Here is a 22,131-nt window from a genome sequence, read left to right on the forward strand (position 1 = left end):
AGGAAAGATATCGGGGCCTTGGAGGGGCACAGCACAGATTCACCAGAATGATACCGGGGCTAAAAGAGTTAAATTATGAGGACAGTTTGCATAGACAAGGCTTGCATTCCCTCGGGTATAGAAGATTAAGGGGTGACCGAATCGAAATGTTTAAGATGATTAAAGGAGTTGATAGAGTAGATAGAGGGATACTATTTCCTCTGGTGGGGAGGAATCCAGAACAAGGGGCCATCACCTTAAAATTAGAACCAGGCCGTTCAGGGGTGACGTCAGGAAGCACTTCTTCACTCAAAGGGTGCTGGAAATCTGGAACTCTCTTCCCCAAAAAGCAGTTGAGTCCATTGAAAATTTAAAACCGGAGTTTGAGAGATTTTTTGCCAGACGAGGATATTAAGGGATACGGAACCAAAGCGGGTGGGTGGAGTTAAGATACAGATCTGCCATGATCTAATTGAATGGCGGAACAGGCCCGAGGGCCTCCTCCTGTTCCTATTTTCTGAAGAAATCAGATAATTCAGCACAGGTGGGAATTGAAACTTAGGACCTTGTGGCTAGGTGCTACCCGAGTTAGGGTTTTATCCACTCCAGCATCGGAAAGTCAATTTGAACTTTGTAGATAAAGAGTTGAAATGTGTCCCTCAAAGGAAAAAAAAGTCAACCCAATCAGGACAGTGAAAGGGGTGAAGCTTCAGTACTGTGATTGGGACTGGCACTGAATAGTTTGAGATTTTCCAAATTCACTTTTTTCCCTTATCTTTTTATTTCTCCAGCTTTTTATTGGGACTTTAGTTCCTAGGTGAGGTTTCCCTATCCCTCCATCCTCCTAAGGTGGTTCTTGGCTCCTCAAGGGCACACTATTGTTGACATTGTCACACAAGTGTGGGAGGCTGCTCAGTAACACAGAGCGAGCACACCCTTACAGCCTACACCAATAGTGACACTGCCAGACCCTTAATGGGTCACAAGACAGCCCAGAGAGTACTTAACTATCCGGTCAACCTCCTCAGTTTTGGTCTACTGTGCACAGTTTTGGTCTCCTAATCTGATGAAGGATATACTTGCCTTAGAGGCGATGCAGCGAAGGTTTACTAAATTGTTTCCTGGGAAAGAAACATAGAAAATAGATGCAGGAGTAGGCCATTCGGCCCTTCGAGCCTGCACCACCATTCAATATGATCATGGCTGATCAAGCAACTTTAGTACCCCATTCATGCCTTCTCTCCATACCCCTTGATCCCTTTAGCCATAAGGGTCACATCTAACTCACCTTTGAATATATCTAACAAACTGGCCTCAACAACTTTCTGCGGTAGAGAATTCCACAGGTTCACAATTCTCCGAGTGAAGAAGTTTCTCCTCATCTCAGTCCTAAATGGCTTACCCCTTATCCTTAGACTATGACCCCTGGTTCTGGACTTCCCCAACATCGGGAACATTCTTCCTGCATCTAACCTGTCCAATCCCGTCAGAATTTTATATGTTTCTATGAGATCCCCTCGCATTCTGTCCTATGAGGAGAGATTGAGTAGACTGGGCCTATACTCTCTGGAATTTAGAAGAATGAGAGGTGATCTCACTGAATCATACAAGATTCTGAGGAGGATTGACCGGGTAGACACTGAGAGATTGTTTCCCCTGGCTGGAGAGTCTAGAACCAGGGGTCATAGGATAGGGATCGGCTGAGATAAGGAGAAATTTCTTCACTCAGAGGGTGGTGAATCTTTGGAATTCTCTACCCCAGAGGTCTGTGGATGCTCAGTCGTTGAGTATATTCAAGGCTGAGATTGATAGATTTTTGGACTCCAGGGAAATCAAGGGATATGGGGATCGGGCGGGAAAGTGGAGTTGAGGTCGAAGATCAGCCATGATCTTATTGAATGGCGGAGCAGGCTCGAGGGGCCGAATGGTCTACTCCTGCTCTTAATTGTTATGTTCTCAGCGCTCTGCTACTGACCTGGTGCACAGCGCTCTCAGTGATCCCAGCACGCGCTGCTTCTCCAGTGCTGGGTTACACAAGGCCCAATACTTGCTCTCTTCACTCAGGAGCTGGGAGAGCGTTACAATCGACTGGGCGTTTTTATCCTGGAATAAATCAAGATAGGAGAACGTTTCAGTAAGTTCAACAATGGCACACGTGTAGACCATGTACATGTTGCTGTTGAAGAACCAGTGCTGGACCATGTGTGTCTGTGAGCCCGTGCATTGGCAGGTGTGCGTGTACATGAACGTGTACATGTGCAGGTTTCCTTCCCTGAAGGACCTCAGTGAACCAGTTGGATTTTTAGGACAATCCAACAGCTTCATGGACACTTTTAGCAATCACAGAATGATAGAATAGTGCAGCACAGAATGAGGCCATTCGGCTCTTTCGAAGAACAATGCAGTCAGTCTCACTCTCCCGCTTTTTCCCCATATCCTGCAATTTTTGCTCCTTCAAGTATTTATCCAATTCCTGTTTGAAGGCTACTATTCAATCTATATCCACCGCCCTATCAGGCAGTGCATTCCAAATCCTAACCACTCGGTGCGAATAAAGGTTTTTCCTCAAGTCGCCTCTTGTTCTGTGACACCAGCTTTTCATTTCCAGAATTTTTTGAACCGAATTCTCAAACTGCCCATGGTGGGATTTGAATTCACGGTCCCTGGGTTATTAGTCTAGACCTCTGGATTACAGTAACGTAACCACTACACCGCCAGATTCTGTAGGAAGAAACGATACACTTGCTTTGGAGGCTGTTTAGAGAAGGTTCACTCGGTTGATTCCAGAGATGAGGGGGTTGATTTATGAGGAAAGGTTGAGTAGGTTGGGCCTCTACTCATTGGAATTCAGAAGAATGAGAGGTGATCTTATCGAAACATATAAGATTATGAGGGGGCTTGACAAGGTGGATGCAGAGAGGATGTTTCCACTGATAGGGGAGACTAGAACTAGAGGGCGTGATCTTAGAATAAGGGGCCGCCCATTTAAAAATGAGATAAGTAGGAATTTCTTCTCTGAGGGTTGTAAATCTGTGGAATTCGCTGCCTCAGAGAGCTGTGGAAGCTGGGACATTGAATAAATTTAAGACAGAAATAGACAGTTTCTTAACCAATAAGGGAATAAAGGGTTATGGGGAGTGGGCAGTGAAGTGGAGCTGAGTACATGATCGGATCAGCCATGATTGTATTAAATAGCGGAGCAGGCTCGAGGGGCCGTATGGTATACTCCTGCTCCTATTTCTTATGTTCTTATGAACTGTGCAATTTACTGATCCAATTTCAGCGACTCCATCTTTAAACTAAGTTTCTTGATGGTAAAACTCCTCTATTTAAGGTGGAATCGTACATGGTAACTGCCTCCTTCAGAGGGCAACGGTACAATGGATTGCCCCGTTCTAAAGTTACCAGGTATTACCATTAGCCGCGGTAATGTGCTGTTCATTCTGGACTGCTCCGGGCTTGTCTGGGATGTGCCGACGTGTAGTCTTGTATTGTGTCGGCGAGCATTCCATTTCCCACTCAGCCAAGGGGGTCGCGACCTCAGTAATTCCTCTGAAAGATTGACGGATACAATAACGGATCAGAAGCCGTGAGGTATAAAGTGCTGTAATGACAACAACAACAACTTGCATTTGTACAGCGCCTTTAACATAGTAAAACGTCCCACGGCGCTTCACAGGAATGTAATCAGACGTATGTTTAACACCGAGCCACACAAGGAGACATTAGGACAGGTGACCGTGAGCTTGGTCAAAGAGGCAGGTTTTATGGGGGAGAGAGAGGTAGAGAGGCAGAGAGGTTGCGGGAGCTTGGGGCCCAGGCAGCTGAAGGCACGGCTGCCGATGGTGGGGTGAAGAAGGTGGGGAGTTGTGCAAGAGGCCAGAGTTGTCGGAGGGTTGTAGGGCTGGAGGAGGTTAGAAATATCGTGTTCAAGAGGGTCAGGGTCAATGTTCTCGCTAAGCTGCACGTAGCCGTCCCCAAGGTCCCGCGCAGGCCCCTCACCGGCTTTTTCAATGTAAACACCGCGCATGCGCAGAAATTTAAAGGGACCGCACCTTAAAAGAAACAGGCCACACAGAACAGGGTCAGTGTGACACCTCAAATCATAAGACAAACTGCAACTGTTTAAAGCAATCCATGGAGAGTATTTTGCAATATATTGGGATAGATCTGTACTGCAGGCATTAATCTGTGTAGTTACGACAGTAAAAATGCACACAGCACATTTAGCAATGTCAGCCATGGTCAGAGAGAGCTGTTCGACCATGGGAGGTATCAGAGCCAAGCTCGAACCTCTCCCCAGCATAATGATCGGGAGAATGTTGCACCCTGCCCTTCCCTTGACCCCGAGGACATTGAGACCTGTTACAGCTCCTTTCCCGCCCGGCCTGGAATCCCAGGTTCTGTTCCTTTCTCTACTGAGCTTTCCGCAGCGGCAGTAAGCCCCGGAGAGGGGAATGTCTATCGGGATTCTGGCTACTGATCGCTCCCCGCTGAACCATTGCTGAAAGTCCATGTGTAAGGGTATCAGCTGAGGGCAGATTAGTCCGAAGGTGCGATGGCTACCATGGCCAAATAGTTTGCCAGCATACACAGGGGGCGATTCTGACTTTGGGCAATATTAAATCAGCCCACCCGTTACACACCTCTCCCCATTTTCATTTCCGTTGTCTTCAATTTGGAGTGATGTACTCGGGGCGGACTGACCCAATATCGCTCGCTTTACCCTTAGTCAGAATCACCCCCACTGTCTGGGCTCAGACGTGAAGAAGGCCGCTTGAGTGAGATACGGGAGGAACTGAGCCCCAATATGATTCACCACCTTATATAGCGCCTTTCCCGACCTCAGGATATCCCAAGGCGCTTTACAGCCAATTAAGTACTTTTTTTGAAGTGTAGTCACTGTTGTAATGTGGGAAACGCGGCAGCTAGAATTGCGCACAGCAAGCTCCCACAAACAGTAATGTGATAATGACCCAGATCATCTGTTTTTGTGATGTTGATCGAGGGATAAATATTGGCCAGGACACCGGGGATAACTCCCCTGCTCTTCTTCGAAGTAGTGCCATGGGATCTTTTACATCTACCTGAGAGGGCAGACGGGGCCTCGGTTTAACGTCTCATCCGAAAGACGGCACCTCCGACAGTGCAGCACTCCCTCAGCACTGCACTGGAGTCAGCCGAGATTTTTGTGCTCAAGTCTCTGGAGTGGGACTTGAACCCACAACCTTCTGACTCAGAGGTCAGGGTGCTACCCTCTGAGGCACGGCCGACATTTTAAGAGGGGAAGGGAGAAAATCAGAGGGGCCAATTGAGGGAAGATGTTGACAATATGCGCTCCAGTTATGCTCACTCTTCTGTCGTGCGAGGCTATCCTGGATCAGTCTCCGTAGCAACCTTTCCTTCCACCTGTCCTCCCTCTCCTCCACAACCTCTTTGGGCTCTTCGAGGACCCCGTAGATATTGGCCGCTTCCATCGGCGTGAGGTAGTCCAGGCTGCACGCACAAGCGACGTAGTGGCGTTTCCAAGCCCCGTATTCGTGGTCTGGTGGTGTGTACGGCAGAAACCATCCACGCTTAACGCATTTGGGCATCCACAGGCAGTCCTGTCGAAAAGCAATGAGACACTTACATTGAATCACGTTTTTTTTTAATTCATTCATGGGATGTGAGGGTCACTGGCAGGGCCGGCATTTATTGCCCATCCCTAATTATCCTCGAGAAGGTGGTGGTGAGCTGCCGCCTTGTACCGCAGAGGGCAATTAAAAGATTACCACATTGCTGTGGGTCTGGAGTCACATATAGGTCAGACCGGGTAAGGACGGCAGATTTCCTTCCCTAAAGGACACTAGTGAACCAGATGGGTTTTTACGACAATCCGGTAGTTCCACGATGACCATTACTGACACTAGCTCTTTGTTCCAAATTTATTTAACAAACGGAATTTAAATTCCCCAGCTGCCGTGGTGGGATTTGATCTCACGTCTCTGGATCATTAGTCCAGGCCTCCGGATAACTAGTCTAGTGACATAACCACTATCTATCTTACGTATAATATATGCTGACCATGCTTGTTGACAGAGTAAATGTAAGTGAAGAATCTGCGAATCCCCCTTTGCCAATATGGGAGCACAGTCTCCACCCCACACTGCCTTTGACCCCAGGTTTCCCGTTGGGAGCACTTAATCATGAAATCGTCCCTATGAGGGATAGATGACTGATAGGATCGCAGCGATGTCCCCTGTAAGGTTAGATGCTCCTTTAGATTTATGGTTTCATTGAAAATCTTTGCAAAACACTTTGACACTCAGCAATCTACATTTTCTTTTAACCAAAATTGGTAAAGCATGATAATTCATAGCTCAGGCAATACAAACGATTGATTCTGACGATGACTGGATTATGTGTTATCAGAATCACAGGATTAGAGAAAGAAAGAGTGAGGTTGGAGAAGAGGGAGAATGTGAGAGACTGGAGAAGAGAGATCGAGAGAGTGGAAGAGAGTTTGGGGAAGTGAGGGAGAGGGATAGTGGGAGAAAAGGGAAACTGTGTGAAAGTAAATGTGAAAAGAGGAAGTGTGAAAGAAGAAGAGACAAAGACTGAGAGAGGGAGGAAGAAAATGAGTGTTAAAGTGACAGTGTAGGGGAGCGGGTGAAAGTAAGGCGGGGGGAGAGGGAAATTGTGAAAGTGAGAGTATGGGGAAGAAAGAGTGAGAGTGAGTGGGGAAGAGGTAAAGAGTGAATGAGAGAGAGAATGAGAGGGTGAGATTGAAAGTGAGAGCCTGGGAGATGTCGAGTGTGAAAGTCGGAGGTAGAGAATAGGGCAAGAGGGAGCGTGTTAAACAAGAATTAGGAGAGAGTGAGAAAGTGCACGTTTTCAGATGGAGAGAGTGTGAGAGACTGAGAGAGTGTGTGAGGGGAAGAAAGAGCGACAGTACCTATGTGTATGAGAGACAGAGCGTGTTGCACCCCACAGATGATATTTCTAGGATCAGAACATGATTGGGGCCACAATGTATATGGTATATGATCATCTATCACTGGACTACAACCTCCAAACCCATTCTTACCCAGGCAAGAAGCTGCTCCCAGCTCTCCAGGATTGGCATTTTGAAACCAGCCCATAGAACATGTGCATGAATGGTCCAGTGTGGCTCAGATATCTCAATCTGTTTATGAGCCGGTGCCTGGCCCCTGAGCAAGGCCTCCTGGTGAAGGCACAGCTGAGGTAGTCGTGTACAAGACTATGTCACAACCCTGAGTACTACCAGATCCAGCAGCACAGGCATCAAGGGTACAGAGGAGATTTACAAGGATCTTGCCTGGGCTGGAGAATTTCAACTATGAGGAAAGATTGGATAGGCTGGGGTTGTTTTCTTTGGAACAGAGGAGGCTGAGGGGAGACCTTATTAAGGAGCTTAAAATTATGAGGGGCCTAGATAGAGTGGATAGGACAGACCTATTTCCTTTAGCAAAGGGGTCAATAACCAGGGGGCATAGATTTAAAGTAATTTAAAATAAGATTAGAGAGGAGTTGAGCAGAACTTTTTTCACCCGATGGTGATGGGGATCTGGAACTCACTGCCTGAAAGAGTGGTATCATAAAATCATGGAATCATAGAATGGTTACAGCACAGAAGGAGGCCATTCGGCCCATCGAGCCCATGCCGATTCGCTGAAAGAGCACTTCAGCTAGTCCCACTCCCCCGCCCTTTCCCTGTAGCCCTACACATTTCTTTCCTTCAGGCACTTATCCAATTCCCTTTCGAAAGCCGTGATTGAGTCTGCCTCCACCCTGTTAGGCGGTGAATTCCAGATCTAACCACCTGTGTAAAAAATATTTTTCTTATTTTTTCACCCAGAGGGTGGTGGGGGTCTGGAACTCACTGCCTGAAAGGGTGGCAGAGGCAGAAACCCTCAGCACTTTAAAAAAGTAACTGGATGTGCATTTAAAGTGCCGTAACCTGCAGGGCCAAGCACCAAGAGCTGGTAAGTGGGATTAGGCTGGATAGCTCTGTCGGCCGACGCGGACATGATGGGCCGAAATGGCCTCCTTCTGTGCTGTAAATTTCTATGATTCTATGATTATGTCGCCTTTGGTTCTTTTGCCAATCTGTATCCTCTGGTTCTCGACCCTTCCACCAATATCTACTCTGTCCAGACCCCTCATGATTTTGAACACCTCTATCACATCGCCGCTCAATCTTCTCTGCTCTAAGGTGAACAACCCCAGCTTCTCCAGACTATCTACCTAACTGAAGTATCTCATCTCCAGAATCATTCTTGTAAATCTTTTCTGCACCCTCTCTGCCTTCACATCCTTCCTAAAGTGCGGTGCCCAGAATTGGACACAATACTCCAGTTGGGGCCGAACCAATGTTTTATACAGGTTCATCATCATTTCCACACTTTTGTACTCTTATACCTCTATTGGTGAATCCCAGGATCCTGTATGCTTTTTAAACTGCTTTCTCAACCTGTCCTGCCACCTTCAACGATTTGTGCACATATACAGGTTGAACCTCCCTTATCCAGAACTCCCTTATCCGGCACCACTCCTCGTCCGGCACTATTCCCGGCCACCGGATGGCGCATGTGCAGAATTCCAACATGAACAAATTGAAGTCCTTTATAACTGCCAACTCCTACAATCGCTGGCCTGGCCTCGCGATAGAAATATAGAAACATAGAAAATAGGTGCAGGAGCAGGCCATTCGGCCCTTCGAGCCTGCACCACCAGTCAATATGATCATGGTTGATCATTCCCTCAGTACCCCTTTCCTGCTTTCTCTCCATACCCCTTGATCCCTTTGGCCATAAGGGCCATATCCAACTCCCTTTTGAATATATCTAACGAACTGGCCTCAACAACTTTCTGCGGTAGAGAATTCCACAGGTTAACCACTCTCTGAGTGAATAAGATTCTCCTCATCTCAGTCCTAAATGGCTTACCCCTTATTCTTAGACTGTGACCCCTGGTTCTGGAACTTCCCAGCTACGGAAACATTCTTCCTGCCTGTAATCTGTCCAATCCCGTCAGAATTTTATATGTTTCTATGAGATCCCCTCTCATTCTTCTGAACTCCAGTGGATACAAGCCCAGTTGATCCAGTCTCTCCTCATTTGTCAGTCCTGCCATCCCAGGAATCAATCTGGTGAACCTTCACTGTACTTCCTCAATAGCAAGAATGTCCTTCTTCAGATTAGGGGACCAAAACTGAACACAATATTCCAGGTGAGGCCTCACTAAGGCCCTGTACAACTGCAGTAAGACCTCCCTGCTCCTATACTCAAATCCCCTAGCTATGAAGGCCAACATGCCATTTGCCGCCTTCACCACCTGCTGTACCTGTATGCCAACTTTCAATGACTGATGTACCATGACACCCAGGTCTGGTTGCACCTCCCCCTTTCAGGTAATATTCTGTCTTCTTGTTTTTGCCACCAAAGGGGATAACCTCACAATTATCCATATTATACTGTACCTGCCATGTATTTTCCCACTCACCTAACCTGTCCAAGTCACCCTGCAGTCTCTTAGCATCCTCCTTTTAGCTCACACTGCCACCCAGCTTAGTGTCATCTGCAAACTTGGGAGATATTACATTCAATTCCTTCATCTAAATCATTGATGTATATTGTAAATAGCTGGGATCCCAGCACTGAGCCCTGCGGCACCCCACTGGTCACTGCCTGCCATTCTGAAAAGGACCCGTTTATTCCGACTCTCTGCTTCCTGTCTGCCAACCAGTTCTCTATCCACGTCAGTATATTACCCCCAATACCATGTGCTTTAATTTTGCACACTAATCTCTTGTGTGGGACCTTGTCAAAAGCCTTTTGAAAGTCTAAATACACCAAATCCACTGGTTCTCCCTTGTTCACTCTACTAGTTACATCCTCAAAAAATTCTAGAAGATTTGTCAAGCATGATTTCCCTTTCATAAATCCATGCTGACTTGGACTGATCCACCGCCCAACCCCCCCCCCCCCCGCCCCCCGCCCCCAATGATCTCTCTGCCGCACTCTCAGCCCAAGCCAGCCAGCCCCGATATCCCCTTGCTCAGTAACTGTACCATCCAATTTAACGTGACCACCCCTCGTACGGAAAAATCCCTTATCCAGTACACGCCAGGTTCCAAGGGTTCCAGATAGGAGAGGTTCAACCTGTATATACTCCCAGGTCTCTCTGTTCATGCACCCCCTATAGGATTGTACATTTTAGTTTATATCTCCTCTCCACATTCTATCTATCAAAATGTATCACTTTGCACTTTTCTGCATTAAATTTCATCGGCCACGCATCTGCCCATTCCACCAGCCTGTCTATGACCACTTGAAGTATATCACTCTCCTCCTTATTGTTCACTGTACATTGTGTCATATGTAGATTTTGAAATTGTGCCCTGTACACCCACATCACATTTAGAAAGTACTTGGATGTGCACTTGAAGTGCCGTAACCTACAGGGCTACGGACCAGGAGCTGGAAAGTGGGATTAGGTTGGATAGTTCTTTGTCGGCCGGCACAGACACGATGGGCCGAACTTGTGACGCAAGTTATAATCAGCTCCAGGAGTCAATGCCATATGGTTGCTGCCCTGTGCTAACAGTAATTGGTCTATTCTCTAGTTTCCCCTGCGGCTCATGAATGTTGTGCTGGTGCCCTCTGGGCTTGTGATGATAGTTGAATGTATAATTAATGTTTGAAAGGGACTGCACCATCTCAGTACGGTTTCAGGTAAAGCTTCGATTTCCTCCAACAGTGAAATCCCTCACCTCGAATCATAGACTTTTACAGCACAGAAGGAGGCCATGAGGCCATTCGGCCCATCGTGTCCGTGCCGGCCGATAAAGAGTTAAAAAATCCTTACTTGTTGTGAGAGAAGGAGGCGGAGGTTTGAGAAGAGTTGAAGATAGGAGAAGAAAATGTCAAGTAAGGACTGAAGTTTATCCGTGTGCAGCCTCTGGACACTTTTATCACTGAAGTCCAAAATATAAGAACATAAGAAATAGGAGCAGGAGTAGGTTGTACAGCCTCTTGAGTCGGCTTCACCATTCAATAAGATCATGGCTGATTTTATCTTGGGCTCAACTCCACTTTCCTGCCCGTTCCCCATAACCCTTGACACCCCTATAGTTCAAATCTCAGCCTTGAATATATTCAATGACCCAGCCTCCACAGCCCTCGGGGGTAGAACATTTCAAAGATTCAGGACCCTCTGAGAGAAGAAATTCCTCCTCATCTCAGTTTTAAATGGGTGACCCCTTATTCTGAAACTATGTCCCCTAGTTCTAGATTCCCCCATGAGGGGAAACATCCTCTCTGCATCTACCCTGTCAAGCCCCCTCAGAATCTTACGTTTCAACCTACATTGTCCATTTTCAAAATTGGATCAGGAAGAGATTATGTTTAGAGACCAAGCTGACTGTAATTATCCCAAGTGTGACTTTGCAAGGTCACTTTGTGAACGAGGACAATGCAACTGATGCAATGGTACTCCCAGCACAACCATGGAGCCATTTACAGACCATCTCCGTTTCACCTCACCAGATTTACTGAACCCATGTGTCTCTGGGCCTCGCTGGCTGTGGGCTGTTGACTCGCTCTCTCTTTCTGTGTCACCAAAGAGCTATGGGGAGAGAGTGGGGCGGTGGTATTACCTTGGGATTGCTCTGGTGAACAGTGGGCCGATGGGCCTCCTTCTGAGCCGCGATCTCCAACGGTGCGTACTGCTGCACAGTTTCTTTCCTCCTCTTCAACACGAAGAGTTGTCATCCACCGGGACCCATGGCAGCGCAGTACCAAGATGGTCAAGGCGAGTATGATATCGCTTGGGACTGTGGCCTTTCATAACGAGGGCCGACGTGTTGTGCCTGACCACATCATCATCATGCTGGCTTGCTCTGCCGTTCAATTAGATCGTGGCTGAGCTGCACCTCAATTCCATGTAGCAAGAGCGTGGCGTCCTCAATGACAGCCGAGGCTCAGTGGGTAGCACTCTCGGTTCTGAGTCAGAAGGTTGTGGGATCAAGTCCCACTCCAGGGTCTGGAGCACAAAAATCAGCAGGCCTGGGGACCGACACTGGGAAATTGCTCACATTGACCAGCATTGACCAATAACCGCCTTAATAAACTCCACGGGAACGCGGTACTTCCGGAAACGTGGCTGTGGAACGGCTGACCTGTTCAGTCAGGAACCTCCAGTGCCAGCTGGCTCGGGAGGCTGAGCACAGCTCTCTGGGATTCAGGAACGATAAGACGTAGAGCGACAGGAATCGAGGCAACGCCGTGGTGAAGTCCAGCTTGGCTAGTGGGATAGTCTCGGTGAACCAATCCCGGGCAAACCTGTGCCAATACAAAACCCCCGTCACTACTCAATAGACAGTAACATGGCATTAATGTAGTAACATTAGTATCAGGAGGTGGCCATTCGGCCTCTCGGGCCTGCTCCGCCATTCAATTAGATCATGGCTGATCTGTGTCTTAACTCCACCCACCCGCCTTGGTTCCATATCCCTTAGGAAGGCAGAATATTATCTGAATGGTGACAGATTAGGAAAAGGGGAGGTGCAACGAGACCTAGGTGTCATTGAAAGTTGGCATATAGGTATAGCAGACGGTGAAGAAGGCAAATGGCATGTTGGCCTTCATAGCGAGAGGATTTGAGGAGAGGAGCAGGGAGGTCTTACTGCAGTTGTACAGGGCCTTGGTGAGGCCACACCTTGAATATTGTGTACAGTTTTTGTCTCCTAATCTGAGGAAGGACATTCTTGCTATTGAGGGAGTGTAGCGAAGGTTCACCAGACTGATTCCTGGGATGGCAGGACTGACATATGAAGAAAAGTGGATCGACTAGGTTTATATTCACTGGAATTTAGAAGAAGGAGAGGGAATCTCATAGAAACATATAAAATTCTGACAGGATTGGACAGGTTGGATGCAGAAAGGATGTTCCCGATGTTGGGGAAGTCCAGAACCAGGGGTCACAGTCTAAGGATAAGGGGTAAGTCATTTCGGACCGAGATGAGGAGAAACTTCTTCACTCAGAGAATTGTGAACCTGTGGAATTCTCGACCACAGAAAGTTGTTGAGATCAGTTCGTTGGATATATTCAAAAGGGAGTTAGATGTGGCCCTTATGGCTAAAGGGATCAAGGGGTATGGAGAGAAAGCAGGAATGGGGTACTGAGGTGAATGATCAGCCATGATCTTATTGAATGGTGGTGCAGGCTCGAAGAGCCGAATGGCCTACTCCTGCACCTATTTTCTATGTTTCTATTATCCTTAACCTAACAAAAATCTAATGAACTCAGTCTTGACAGCTCCAAGTGATCCCAGCAGCCGCAGCCTTTTGGGAGAGAGTTCCAGATTTCCAGCACCCTTTGTGTGAAGAAGTGCTTCCTGACAGCACCCCTGACTGGCCGAGCTCTAATTTTAAGGTTGTGCCCAATGTTCCTGTTGAGTAAGCTGCATGGCTGCAAACTCCAGATCCCTCGCAGGCAGCACAACGGCATTATAATGGGAAAAATGCGCATGCACGGTAATTTGAATGGGCTGGGCAGCCCCTTAAAGGGGGCGTGCACCCAAAATAAAATTAGTGGGAACATTGGTTCTGCCCCCAATTTTGGACTCCCCCCCCCCCCCCCTCCCCCACCCCCGGCCTTTCCACCAGAGTAACCTATCAAATACTTTTATTTTAAACACCTCAATGATCACCTCTCAATCTGGTTGAGGATGGAATTGGGGAATTGGAGGTGACCTAATAGACGAAATTTAGCAAATACTTCTCCGGGACAATGGTTTCCTGCACCATGGGGTGGATGGGCTGGAGATGGTCTTGATTACCTTTGAGGGTATTTATGTAGAGCTTTCCCATGGGAGATTAAAATAAAGTCCATGCTCCCGTAGATTGAACGTGTTCGAGGCAAGGATCAGGTTTGATGGCTGTATGCCTTTTTTATTCCCCCCTCATTCGATGCCATCTCGTGAGACGACTTTGCCGGTGTCAGGCGAATCCCAGGAAGGAATGCTGTGCAGGGGTGCACTGGGGCAGCACTGAACCTGCCGAATGGGACGTTTTCAGGCTGCACTGCCCCTCCGACAACATCAGCCTCGGAGATAAACACACTATTGAAGCATAATATTCAAAGCGGAAGCCACTTAAAATAAACATCTTTATGGTGACACTTGGAAATAGAATCAGAGAGTAGTACAGCACAGAAAGAGGCCATTCGGCCATTGACTTTGAGCCAGTTCTTTCAAAGAGCAATCCAGTTAGTCCCACTCCCCCGCTCTTTCCCCATATCTAACGGCCCTGTGTTTTGAATGGAAGAGAACGCGTATGAGCGAAAATTGGAATGGGCCGCGCAGCCAGTTAAAGTGACCGCACAACCATAACTACTATTCTGATGCCACCTTGGATTGTGTTTACACGTATGCTTGTATTTTGCTCACACTTACTTGAGTTGTGATTTACTGCAGCGGAGTAGGATGCTGTGTATAAACCGTTTCCTCTGCTTATCAGTCCACAGGTCAAACCAATGACTTACAAGAGTCACTCTCTCATCAAAGAGCTGCAAGAGAAGAATATTCACAATGTTATTGGGAAGAGGTTTTTTTTTACAGTGTTCTGTATTTCCAGGACTGGACAAAGGTATAATGAAGTATGGCACCAGCAGAGGGAGCTCACAGAACAGGGGTGCAATGCGAGACCTAGAATCATAGAATCATAGAAATTTACAGCACGGAAGGAGGCCATTTCAGCCCATCGTGTCTGCGCCGGCCGACCAAGAGCTATCCAGCCTAATTCCACTTTCCAGCTCTTGGTCCGTAGCCCTGTAGTTTGCGGCACTTTAACTGCACATCCAAGATTCTTTTAAACGTGGTGAGGGTTTCTGCCTCTACCACGCTTTCAGGCAGTGAGTTCCAGACCCACACCACCCTCTGGGTGAAGAAATTTCTCCTCCGATATGTTCCTCCGTAGTGCAGCACTCCCTTAGTACCGCCCCTCCGACAGTGCAGTACTCTCTCAGTACTGCCCCTCCAAAGGTGCAGCGTTCCCTCAGTACTGCCCCTCCGGCAGTGCAGCACTCCCTCAGTACTGCCCCTCCGACAGTGCAGCGCTCCCACAGCACTGCCCCTCCGACAGTGCAGCACTCCCACAGTACTGCCCCTCCGACAGTGCAGCACTCCCACAGTACTGCCCCTCCGACAGTGCAGCACTCCCTCAGTACTGCCCCTCCGACAGTGCAGCGTTCCCTCAGTACTGCCCCTCAGACAGTGCAGCACTCCCTCAGCACTGCCCCTCCGACAGTGCAGCTTCCCTCAGTACTGCCCCTCCAACAGTGCAGCTCTCCCTCAGTACTGCCCCTCCGAAAGTACAGTGTTTCCTCAGTACAACCCCTCCGACAGTGCAACATTCTCTCAGTACTGCCCCTCCGACAGTGCAGCTCTCCCTCAGTACTGCCCCTCTGACAGTGCAGCTCTCGCTCAGTACTGCCCCTCTGACAGTGCAGCTCTCCCTCAGTACTGCCCCTCCGAAAGTACAGTGCTCCCTCAGTATGACCCCTCCGACAGTGCAGCGTTCCCTCAGTACTGCCCCCCCGACAGTGCAGTGTTCCCTCAGTACTGCCCCTTCGACAGTGCAGCGTTCCCTCAGTACTGCCCCTCCGACAGTGCAGCATTCCCTCAGTACTGCCCCTCCGACAGTGCAACATTCCCTCAGTACTGCCCCTCCGACAGTGCAGCTCTCCCTCAGTACTGCCCCTCCGACAGTGCAGCGCTCCCTCAATACTGCCCCACCGACAGTGCAGCACTCCCTCAGTACTGCCCCTCCGACAGTGCAGCACTCCCTCAGTACTGCCCCTCCGACAGTGCAGCACTCCCTCAGTACTGCCCCTCCGACAGTGCAGCGTTCCCTCAGTACTGCCCCTCCGACAGTGCAGCGTTCCCTCAGTACTGCCCCTCCGACAGTGCAGCGTTCCCTCAGCAGTGCCCCTCCAACAGTTCAGCGTTCTCACACTACAGCCCCTCCGACAGTGCAGCACTCCCTCAGTACTGCCCCTCCGACAGTGCAGCGCTCCCTCAATACTGCCCCTCCGACAGTGCAGCACTCCCTCAGTACTGCCCCTCCGACAGTGCAGCGTTCCCTCAGTACTGCCCCTCCGACAGTGCAGCGTTCCCTCAGCAGTGCCCCTCCAACAGTTCAGCACTCCCTCAGTACTGCCCCTCCGACAGTGCAGCGTTCCCTCAGTACTGCCCCTCCGACAGTGCAGCGTTCCCTCAGCAGTGCCCCTCCAACAGTTCAGCATTCTCACACTACAGCCCCTCCGACAGTGCAGCACTCCCTCAGTACTGCCCCTCCGACAGTGCAGCGTTCCCTCAGTACTGCCCCACCGACAGTGCAGCACTCCCTCAGTACTGCCCCACCGACAGTGCAGCACTCCCTCAGTACTGCCCCACCGACAGTGCAGCACTCCCTCATTACTGCCCCTCCGACAGTGCAGCACTCACTCAGTACTGCCCCTCCGACAGTGCAGCGCTCCCTCAATACTGCCCCTCCGACAGTGCAGCACTCCCTCAGTACTGCCCCTCCGACAGTGCAGCACTCCCTCAGTACTGCCCCTCCGACAGTGCAGCTCTCCCTCAGTACTGCCCCACCAACAGTGCAGCACTCCCTCAATACTGCCCCTCCGACAGTGCAGCGTTCCCTCAGTACTGCCCCTCCGACAGTGCAGCACTCCCTCAGTACTGCCCCTCCGACAGTGCAGCACTCCCTCAGTACTGCCCCTCCGACAGTGCAGCTCTCCCTCAGTACTGCCCCACCAACAGTGCAGCACTCCCTCAATACTGCCCCTCCGACAGTGCAGCGTTCCCTCAGTACTGCCCCTCCGACAGTGCAGCACTCCCTCAGTACTGCCCCTCCGACAGTGCAGCACTCCCTCAGTACTGCCCCTCCGACAGTGCAGCACTCCCTCAGTACTGCCCCACCGACAGTGCAGCACTCCCTCAGTACTGCCCCTCCGACAGTGCAGCACTCCCTCAGTACAGCGGCAGATGTGCCAGAAAAGTAATCAAAACTGAAACCTTCAACTGAAGGAAGGCTCAAGAAAGGTTCGATTAAAAATAAGAAAGGATATAATGGAGAGCCCAAAAAAGAACGAGCAGACCCTGAGGAGAGGAGAATTGGAGAGAAAAGCACAAAACAAAGGCATCAATAACAGAGACGCAAAGAAAACAATAAGTACCATTTTAATATTGGGTTTCATGTATTAGTTGATGCCCTGAAGTCAGATTCATTAATAAATCATAGGTACTGTATCAACATCGTATCGGCTGCCCCAGCAGCTATCCGCAATTCACCTGCTGGTTGGCTGCCTTGTGTATTACCGGTGTCCACGAGCTGAATCTAGTTTGCCGGTTAATCCCCGCCACCTTCGGGCTGGATTCCCTGTCGATCGGTTGTGATTCTCCAGGGTGCCTTCCCCAACTCTCCAGCTCCCACCGTCTGCTTCCGCCCAGGGTAGGCCTCAAGCTGGCAAACAGTGCCATCATGGGGCTAGGCACCTTCTGTGATGCCAGCGTCTCCATCGCGAAACCCTCACCGCAGCTCGCACCCACCTCCGTCACCCTCCTGCCCCTCCACAAGGGCCACTGTTCAGGGCAGTTTAGCCTGTAAAAAAAAATATCATCAACTCTTTCAGAAAAGGAGGCTGTCAACTGTAAAGTAAAACTATATAAAGGGGCTGAAAACACACAGCCTTTCGCCACCGCGGTGCGATTTCATCACCTTGTGCTGGTTAAGGATGTCAGGCCACCCTCAGGAACCTCCCTGAGTGTCAACAGTGGCTCGGTGGGCAGCGGGTCTCGCCTCTGAGACATGAAGGTTGTGGGTTCAAGTCCCACTCCAGAAACGTGAGCACATAAAGCTAGGCTGACGCTCCCAGTGCTGCACTGTTGGAGGTGCCATCTTTTGAATGAGACGTTAAACCGAGGCCCCGTCTGCCCTTTCAGATGGATGTAAAAGATCCCATGGCACTATTTTGAAGAAGAGCAGGGGAATTATTCCCGGTGTCCTGGCCAATATTTATCCCTCAACCAACATAGTAAAAACAGATTTATTTGGTCGTTATCACATTGCTGTTTGTGGGAGCTTGCTGTGCGCAAGTTGGCTGCTGCGTTTCCTAAATTACAACAGTGACTACACTCCAAAAATACTTCATTGGCTGTAAAGTGCTTTGAGACGTCTGGTGGTCGTGAAAGGTGCTATATAAATGCAAGTCTTTTTTTTCCCCTCAAGATGACAAAAACTAGAGGCAAACTAATTAGGGTGTTTAAGATGATTAGAGGAATTCATAGGCTGGATGGAGAAACTAATTCATCTGGTGGGGGGAGTCCAGAGCGAGGGGGCACAACCTTAAAATTAGAGCCGTTCAGGGGTGATGTCAGGAAACACTTCTTCACACCAAGGTATTGGAAATCTTGAACTCTCTCCCAAAAAGCTGTTGAGGCTAGGGGTCGATTGGAAATTTCAAAACGGAGATTAATAGGTTTCTGACAAAAGGTCACCGACCTTAAACGTTAACTTTGATTCTCTCTCCACAGATACTGCCTGACTTTTTTTTTTAATTCATTCATGGGATTTGGGTGTCTTTGATAAGGCTGGCATTTATTGCTCATCCCTAATTGCCCTTGCTGATGAGACACCTTCTTGAACCGTGAGGTGGAGGTGCTCCTACAATGCTGACTTTGTCACAGCGGTTTGGTACAACTGAGTGACTGATGTCCAGGTCTCGTTGCACCTCCCCCTTTCCCAATCTGCCGCCATTCAGATAATATTCTACCTTCGTGTTTTTGCCCCCAAAAGTGGATAACCTCACATTTATCCACATTGTACTACATCTGCCATGCATTTGCCCACTCACCTAACCTGTCCAAGTCACCCTGCAGCCTCTTAGCATCCTCCTCACAGCTCACAACATCACCCAGTTTAGTGTCATCTGCAAACTTGGAGATATTATACTCAATTCCTTCATCTAAATCATTAATGTATTTTGTAAATAGCTGGGGTCCCAACACTGAGCCCCAGGGTAATGCCACTAGTCACTGCCTGCCATTCTGAAAAGGATCCTTTTATCCCGACTCTCTGCTTCCTGTCTGCCAACCAGTTCTCTATCCACATCAGTACATTACACCCAATACCATGTGCTTTAATTTTGCACACCAATCTCTTGCGTGGGACTTTGTGTCAAAAGCCTTTTGAAAGTCCAAGCACACCACATCCACTGATTCTTCCTTGTCCACTCTACTAGTTACATCCTCAAAAAATTCCAGAAGATTTGTCAAGCATGATTTCCCTTTCATAAATCCATGTTGACTTGGACCGATCCTGGTGCATACCTTTTAACTTAGGAAATAAGTGTCCAAGTCAGGTACGACATCGACCTTGTATTTCACTTGGCCCGTCGAGGCGCTGATTGGACTTAAATAGATTATCGCGGGGCGACGCAAATAGGAACACTGCGGGACGACACGGAGGGAAAGGGAAATTATGTAAGGATAAAAGGAATTGTGTAAGGTCGCGGGAAAGACGCAATGGACTGATTGGGCTTTAAAGGTCGCGGGGGAGACGCGAGGGATTGTGTAAAGTTAACTTGTACTCATGCCAGGTACGGTGTCGACCCTGTATATCACTTGGTCCACCTAGGCTCTGGATGAGATAAAAACCATAGTGCCAAGAAAAAGCGGGGAGAGAATTGGGAATGGGTAACCACTTAGATAAAACCACGGATGCGGGCAGCCCGCTACAGAAGTTATGCGAAGAATTCCCCGAAAGGGCTGAACAATTTAGACTGTTATCTGGAGCCTTGAACAAATTGTGAGGAGCTGATCAATGGCCCTAGGAGGCACTAAGAGCGTAGAGGTGGCAAAAAGGGCACAGGAATTGATTTGGAAAAAGGGACGAGGGAAAAGGGATAAAAGTTTAATTGCCACATGGAGACAATATTGTCAAAAACTAAAAGGTTGTAACTTGCGTAACTACGTACTGCCATAACAAAAGAAGCTGATAGTGACTATCTTAAGTGACATATGGATCCAAAAATAGAGTCGGCCAAACAATTAATAGGAAAGAAGAGAGACTTTTGTGAATGTCTGTTTTTGATTGAGAGTACTTGTGTGATTTTGACTGCAGAATGAATGAAAGCCTGTTTGGGAAAATGTGGAGTTGTCTGTCTGTTTTAGCTCCACCCACTTTTTCAACCAGAGTGAAAGTTTTTTTTAACCCTTCGTAGTGTTGTCCTGTATGTGGGAAGTTTAAAAGTGTGAACCTTATTGAATTACATTTTAAGTTAGAAACGCAGGTGTGGATTTATTCGGATGAATCACTTCTGTCAAGTTGGCAGGAAAACGCCACCAAATTACGACTCTCATTGATGGAGGGAGGACATGTTAAACCCCGAGATGTCTTAAAGAAAGAGTGCACGCACGAAAAATGTACTAAGAGTTCCACTGGGACCTCTGAGAAGGGTATTGACAGACTACGTAGTCAAATGGTTGGCTTTGCATTGACCGAGGCTGATGACGAAATTGAAGAATGGTCACTGACTCGGCGCCCGACGGCACCTCCCGCACCTGGACACCTGGTACAGATGGTGGTGCCTAGAGTGATGAGTCAGACTAAAAACCCTGCAAAAGATAAGTTAGCCTCGGAAAACCAATGCCAACCATTCAAGATGTCATTAAAGCACAGGAGGACGCTCCTGAAAAAGACAAACTGTTGTGGAAAGATTATGGATGTACTTATGACAATGTTTCTAAACTCTGGACCACTTCCGCGGAACAGACTTGCATGTCTGATGAGATGGCCCTATAGGTTATTGAATGTATGTAGTTTGCTACTCATTGTGGAGCAAGGACAACAAGTGACACACTTTTGGCCACTTGGTGACACCCTAGACTCCAGGCGCTGGCCCAGAACATCAGTAGTCGCTGCCTTGTTTGCCAACAGCATAATCCGGGGAAAGGAGTCCCCTGTGATTGGGGTACGACGCCCCTACCAGAAGGTCCCTTTGAGACCTTGCAGTTGGACTACATTGAGTTGCAAAGAGTTCAGTGTTACAAATATGTATTAGTAATAGTAGTTGTGTTTAGCAAATGGATCGAAGCCTACCCTACCCTGGACAATAAGGCTCAAACTGTTGTTAAAGTGTTAATGAGGAAAATTGTTCCTAGATATGGTATCCCAGCTCGACGGAGTTCCGACAATGGCCCTCACTTTATTGGCCAAGTTAACAAAGAATTCTGTTCCCAGATGCGCATTAACCAGCAGCTACACTGTGCCTACCGACCCCAAGCTGCGGGACTAGTTGAGCGTGCTAATCAAACTCTTAAAACCAAGCTTGCAAAACTGGTAGCTTCGACCAGACTCAATTGGCTCAAACTTCTTCCCATAGCCCTATTCCAGATCCGAACTACCCCCGCTGGTAAGGCCAGACTGACCCCCGCTGAGGTCATTTATGGTAGGCCCCTTAGGACTCCATGGAATCAGAATGTCCCCTCCACTGTCCAATTCCACCACATGACTGAGGAAATGACCACCTATGTTCTTTCTCTGACTCAGGCTCTGCGAATAGCCCACAATCATAGAAACATAGAAAATAGGTGCAGGAGTAGGCCATTCAGCCCTTCTAGCCTGCACCGCCATTCAATGAGTTCATGGCTGAACATGCAACTTCAGTACCCCATTCCTGCTTTCTCGCCATACCCCTTGATCTCCCTAGTAGTAAGGACTTCATCTAATTCCCTTTTGAATATATTTAGTGAATTGGCCTCAACTACTTTCTGTGGTAGAGAATTCCACAGGTTCACCACTCTCTGGGTGAAGAGGTTTCTCCTCATCTCGGTCCTAAATGGCTTACCGCTTATCCTTAGACTGTGACCCCTGGTTCTGAACTTCCCCAACATTGGGAACATTCTTCCTGCATCTAACCTGTCTAAACCCGTCAGAATTTTAAACGTTTCTATGAGGTCCCCTCTCATTCTTCTGAACTCCAGTGAATACAAGCCCAGTTGATCCAATCTTTCTTGATAGGTCAGTTCCACCATCCCGGGAATCAGTCTGGTGAATCTTCGCTGCACTCCCTCAATAGCAA

The 22,131-nt window shown here is 48.5% G+C and overlaps 1 protein-coding gene across 1 annotated transcript in view; it reads right to left on the reverse strand.

Moving 5' to 3' along the window:
* Nucleotides 1-17,569, reverse strand: part of LOC139273861 (epithelial cell-transforming sequence 2 oncogene-like) — a 72,214-nt gene extending 54,645 nt beyond the window's left edge. Inside the window, exons 1-6 of the mRNA XM_070890937.1 lie at nucleotides 17,342-17,569; nucleotides 14,441-14,553; nucleotides 12,164-12,326; nucleotides 5,333-5,585; nucleotides 3,385-3,531; nucleotides 1,955-2,309 (exon numbers count right to left, since the gene is read on the reverse strand). Coding sequence (XP_070747038.1) covers nucleotides 1,955-2,309; nucleotides 3,385-3,531; nucleotides 5,333-5,585; nucleotides 12,164-12,326; nucleotides 14,441-14,553; nucleotides 17,342-17,569 — 1,259 coding nt within the window. The remainder of the gene's footprint in view (nucleotides 1-1,954; nucleotides 2,310-3,384; nucleotides 3,532-5,332; nucleotides 5,586-12,163; nucleotides 12,327-14,440; nucleotides 14,554-17,341) is intronic.
* Between the last annotated feature and the right edge of the window lie 4,562 nt (nucleotides 17,570-22,131).

The sequence above is a fragment of the Pristiophorus japonicus genome, chromosome 9 (genome assembly GCF_044704955.1).
Source record: "Pristiophorus japonicus isolate sPriJap1 chromosome 9, sPriJap1.hap1, whole genome shotgun sequence".
Lineage (NCBI taxonomy): Eukaryota > Metazoa > Chordata > Chondrichthyes > Pristiophoridae > Pristiophorus > Pristiophorus japonicus.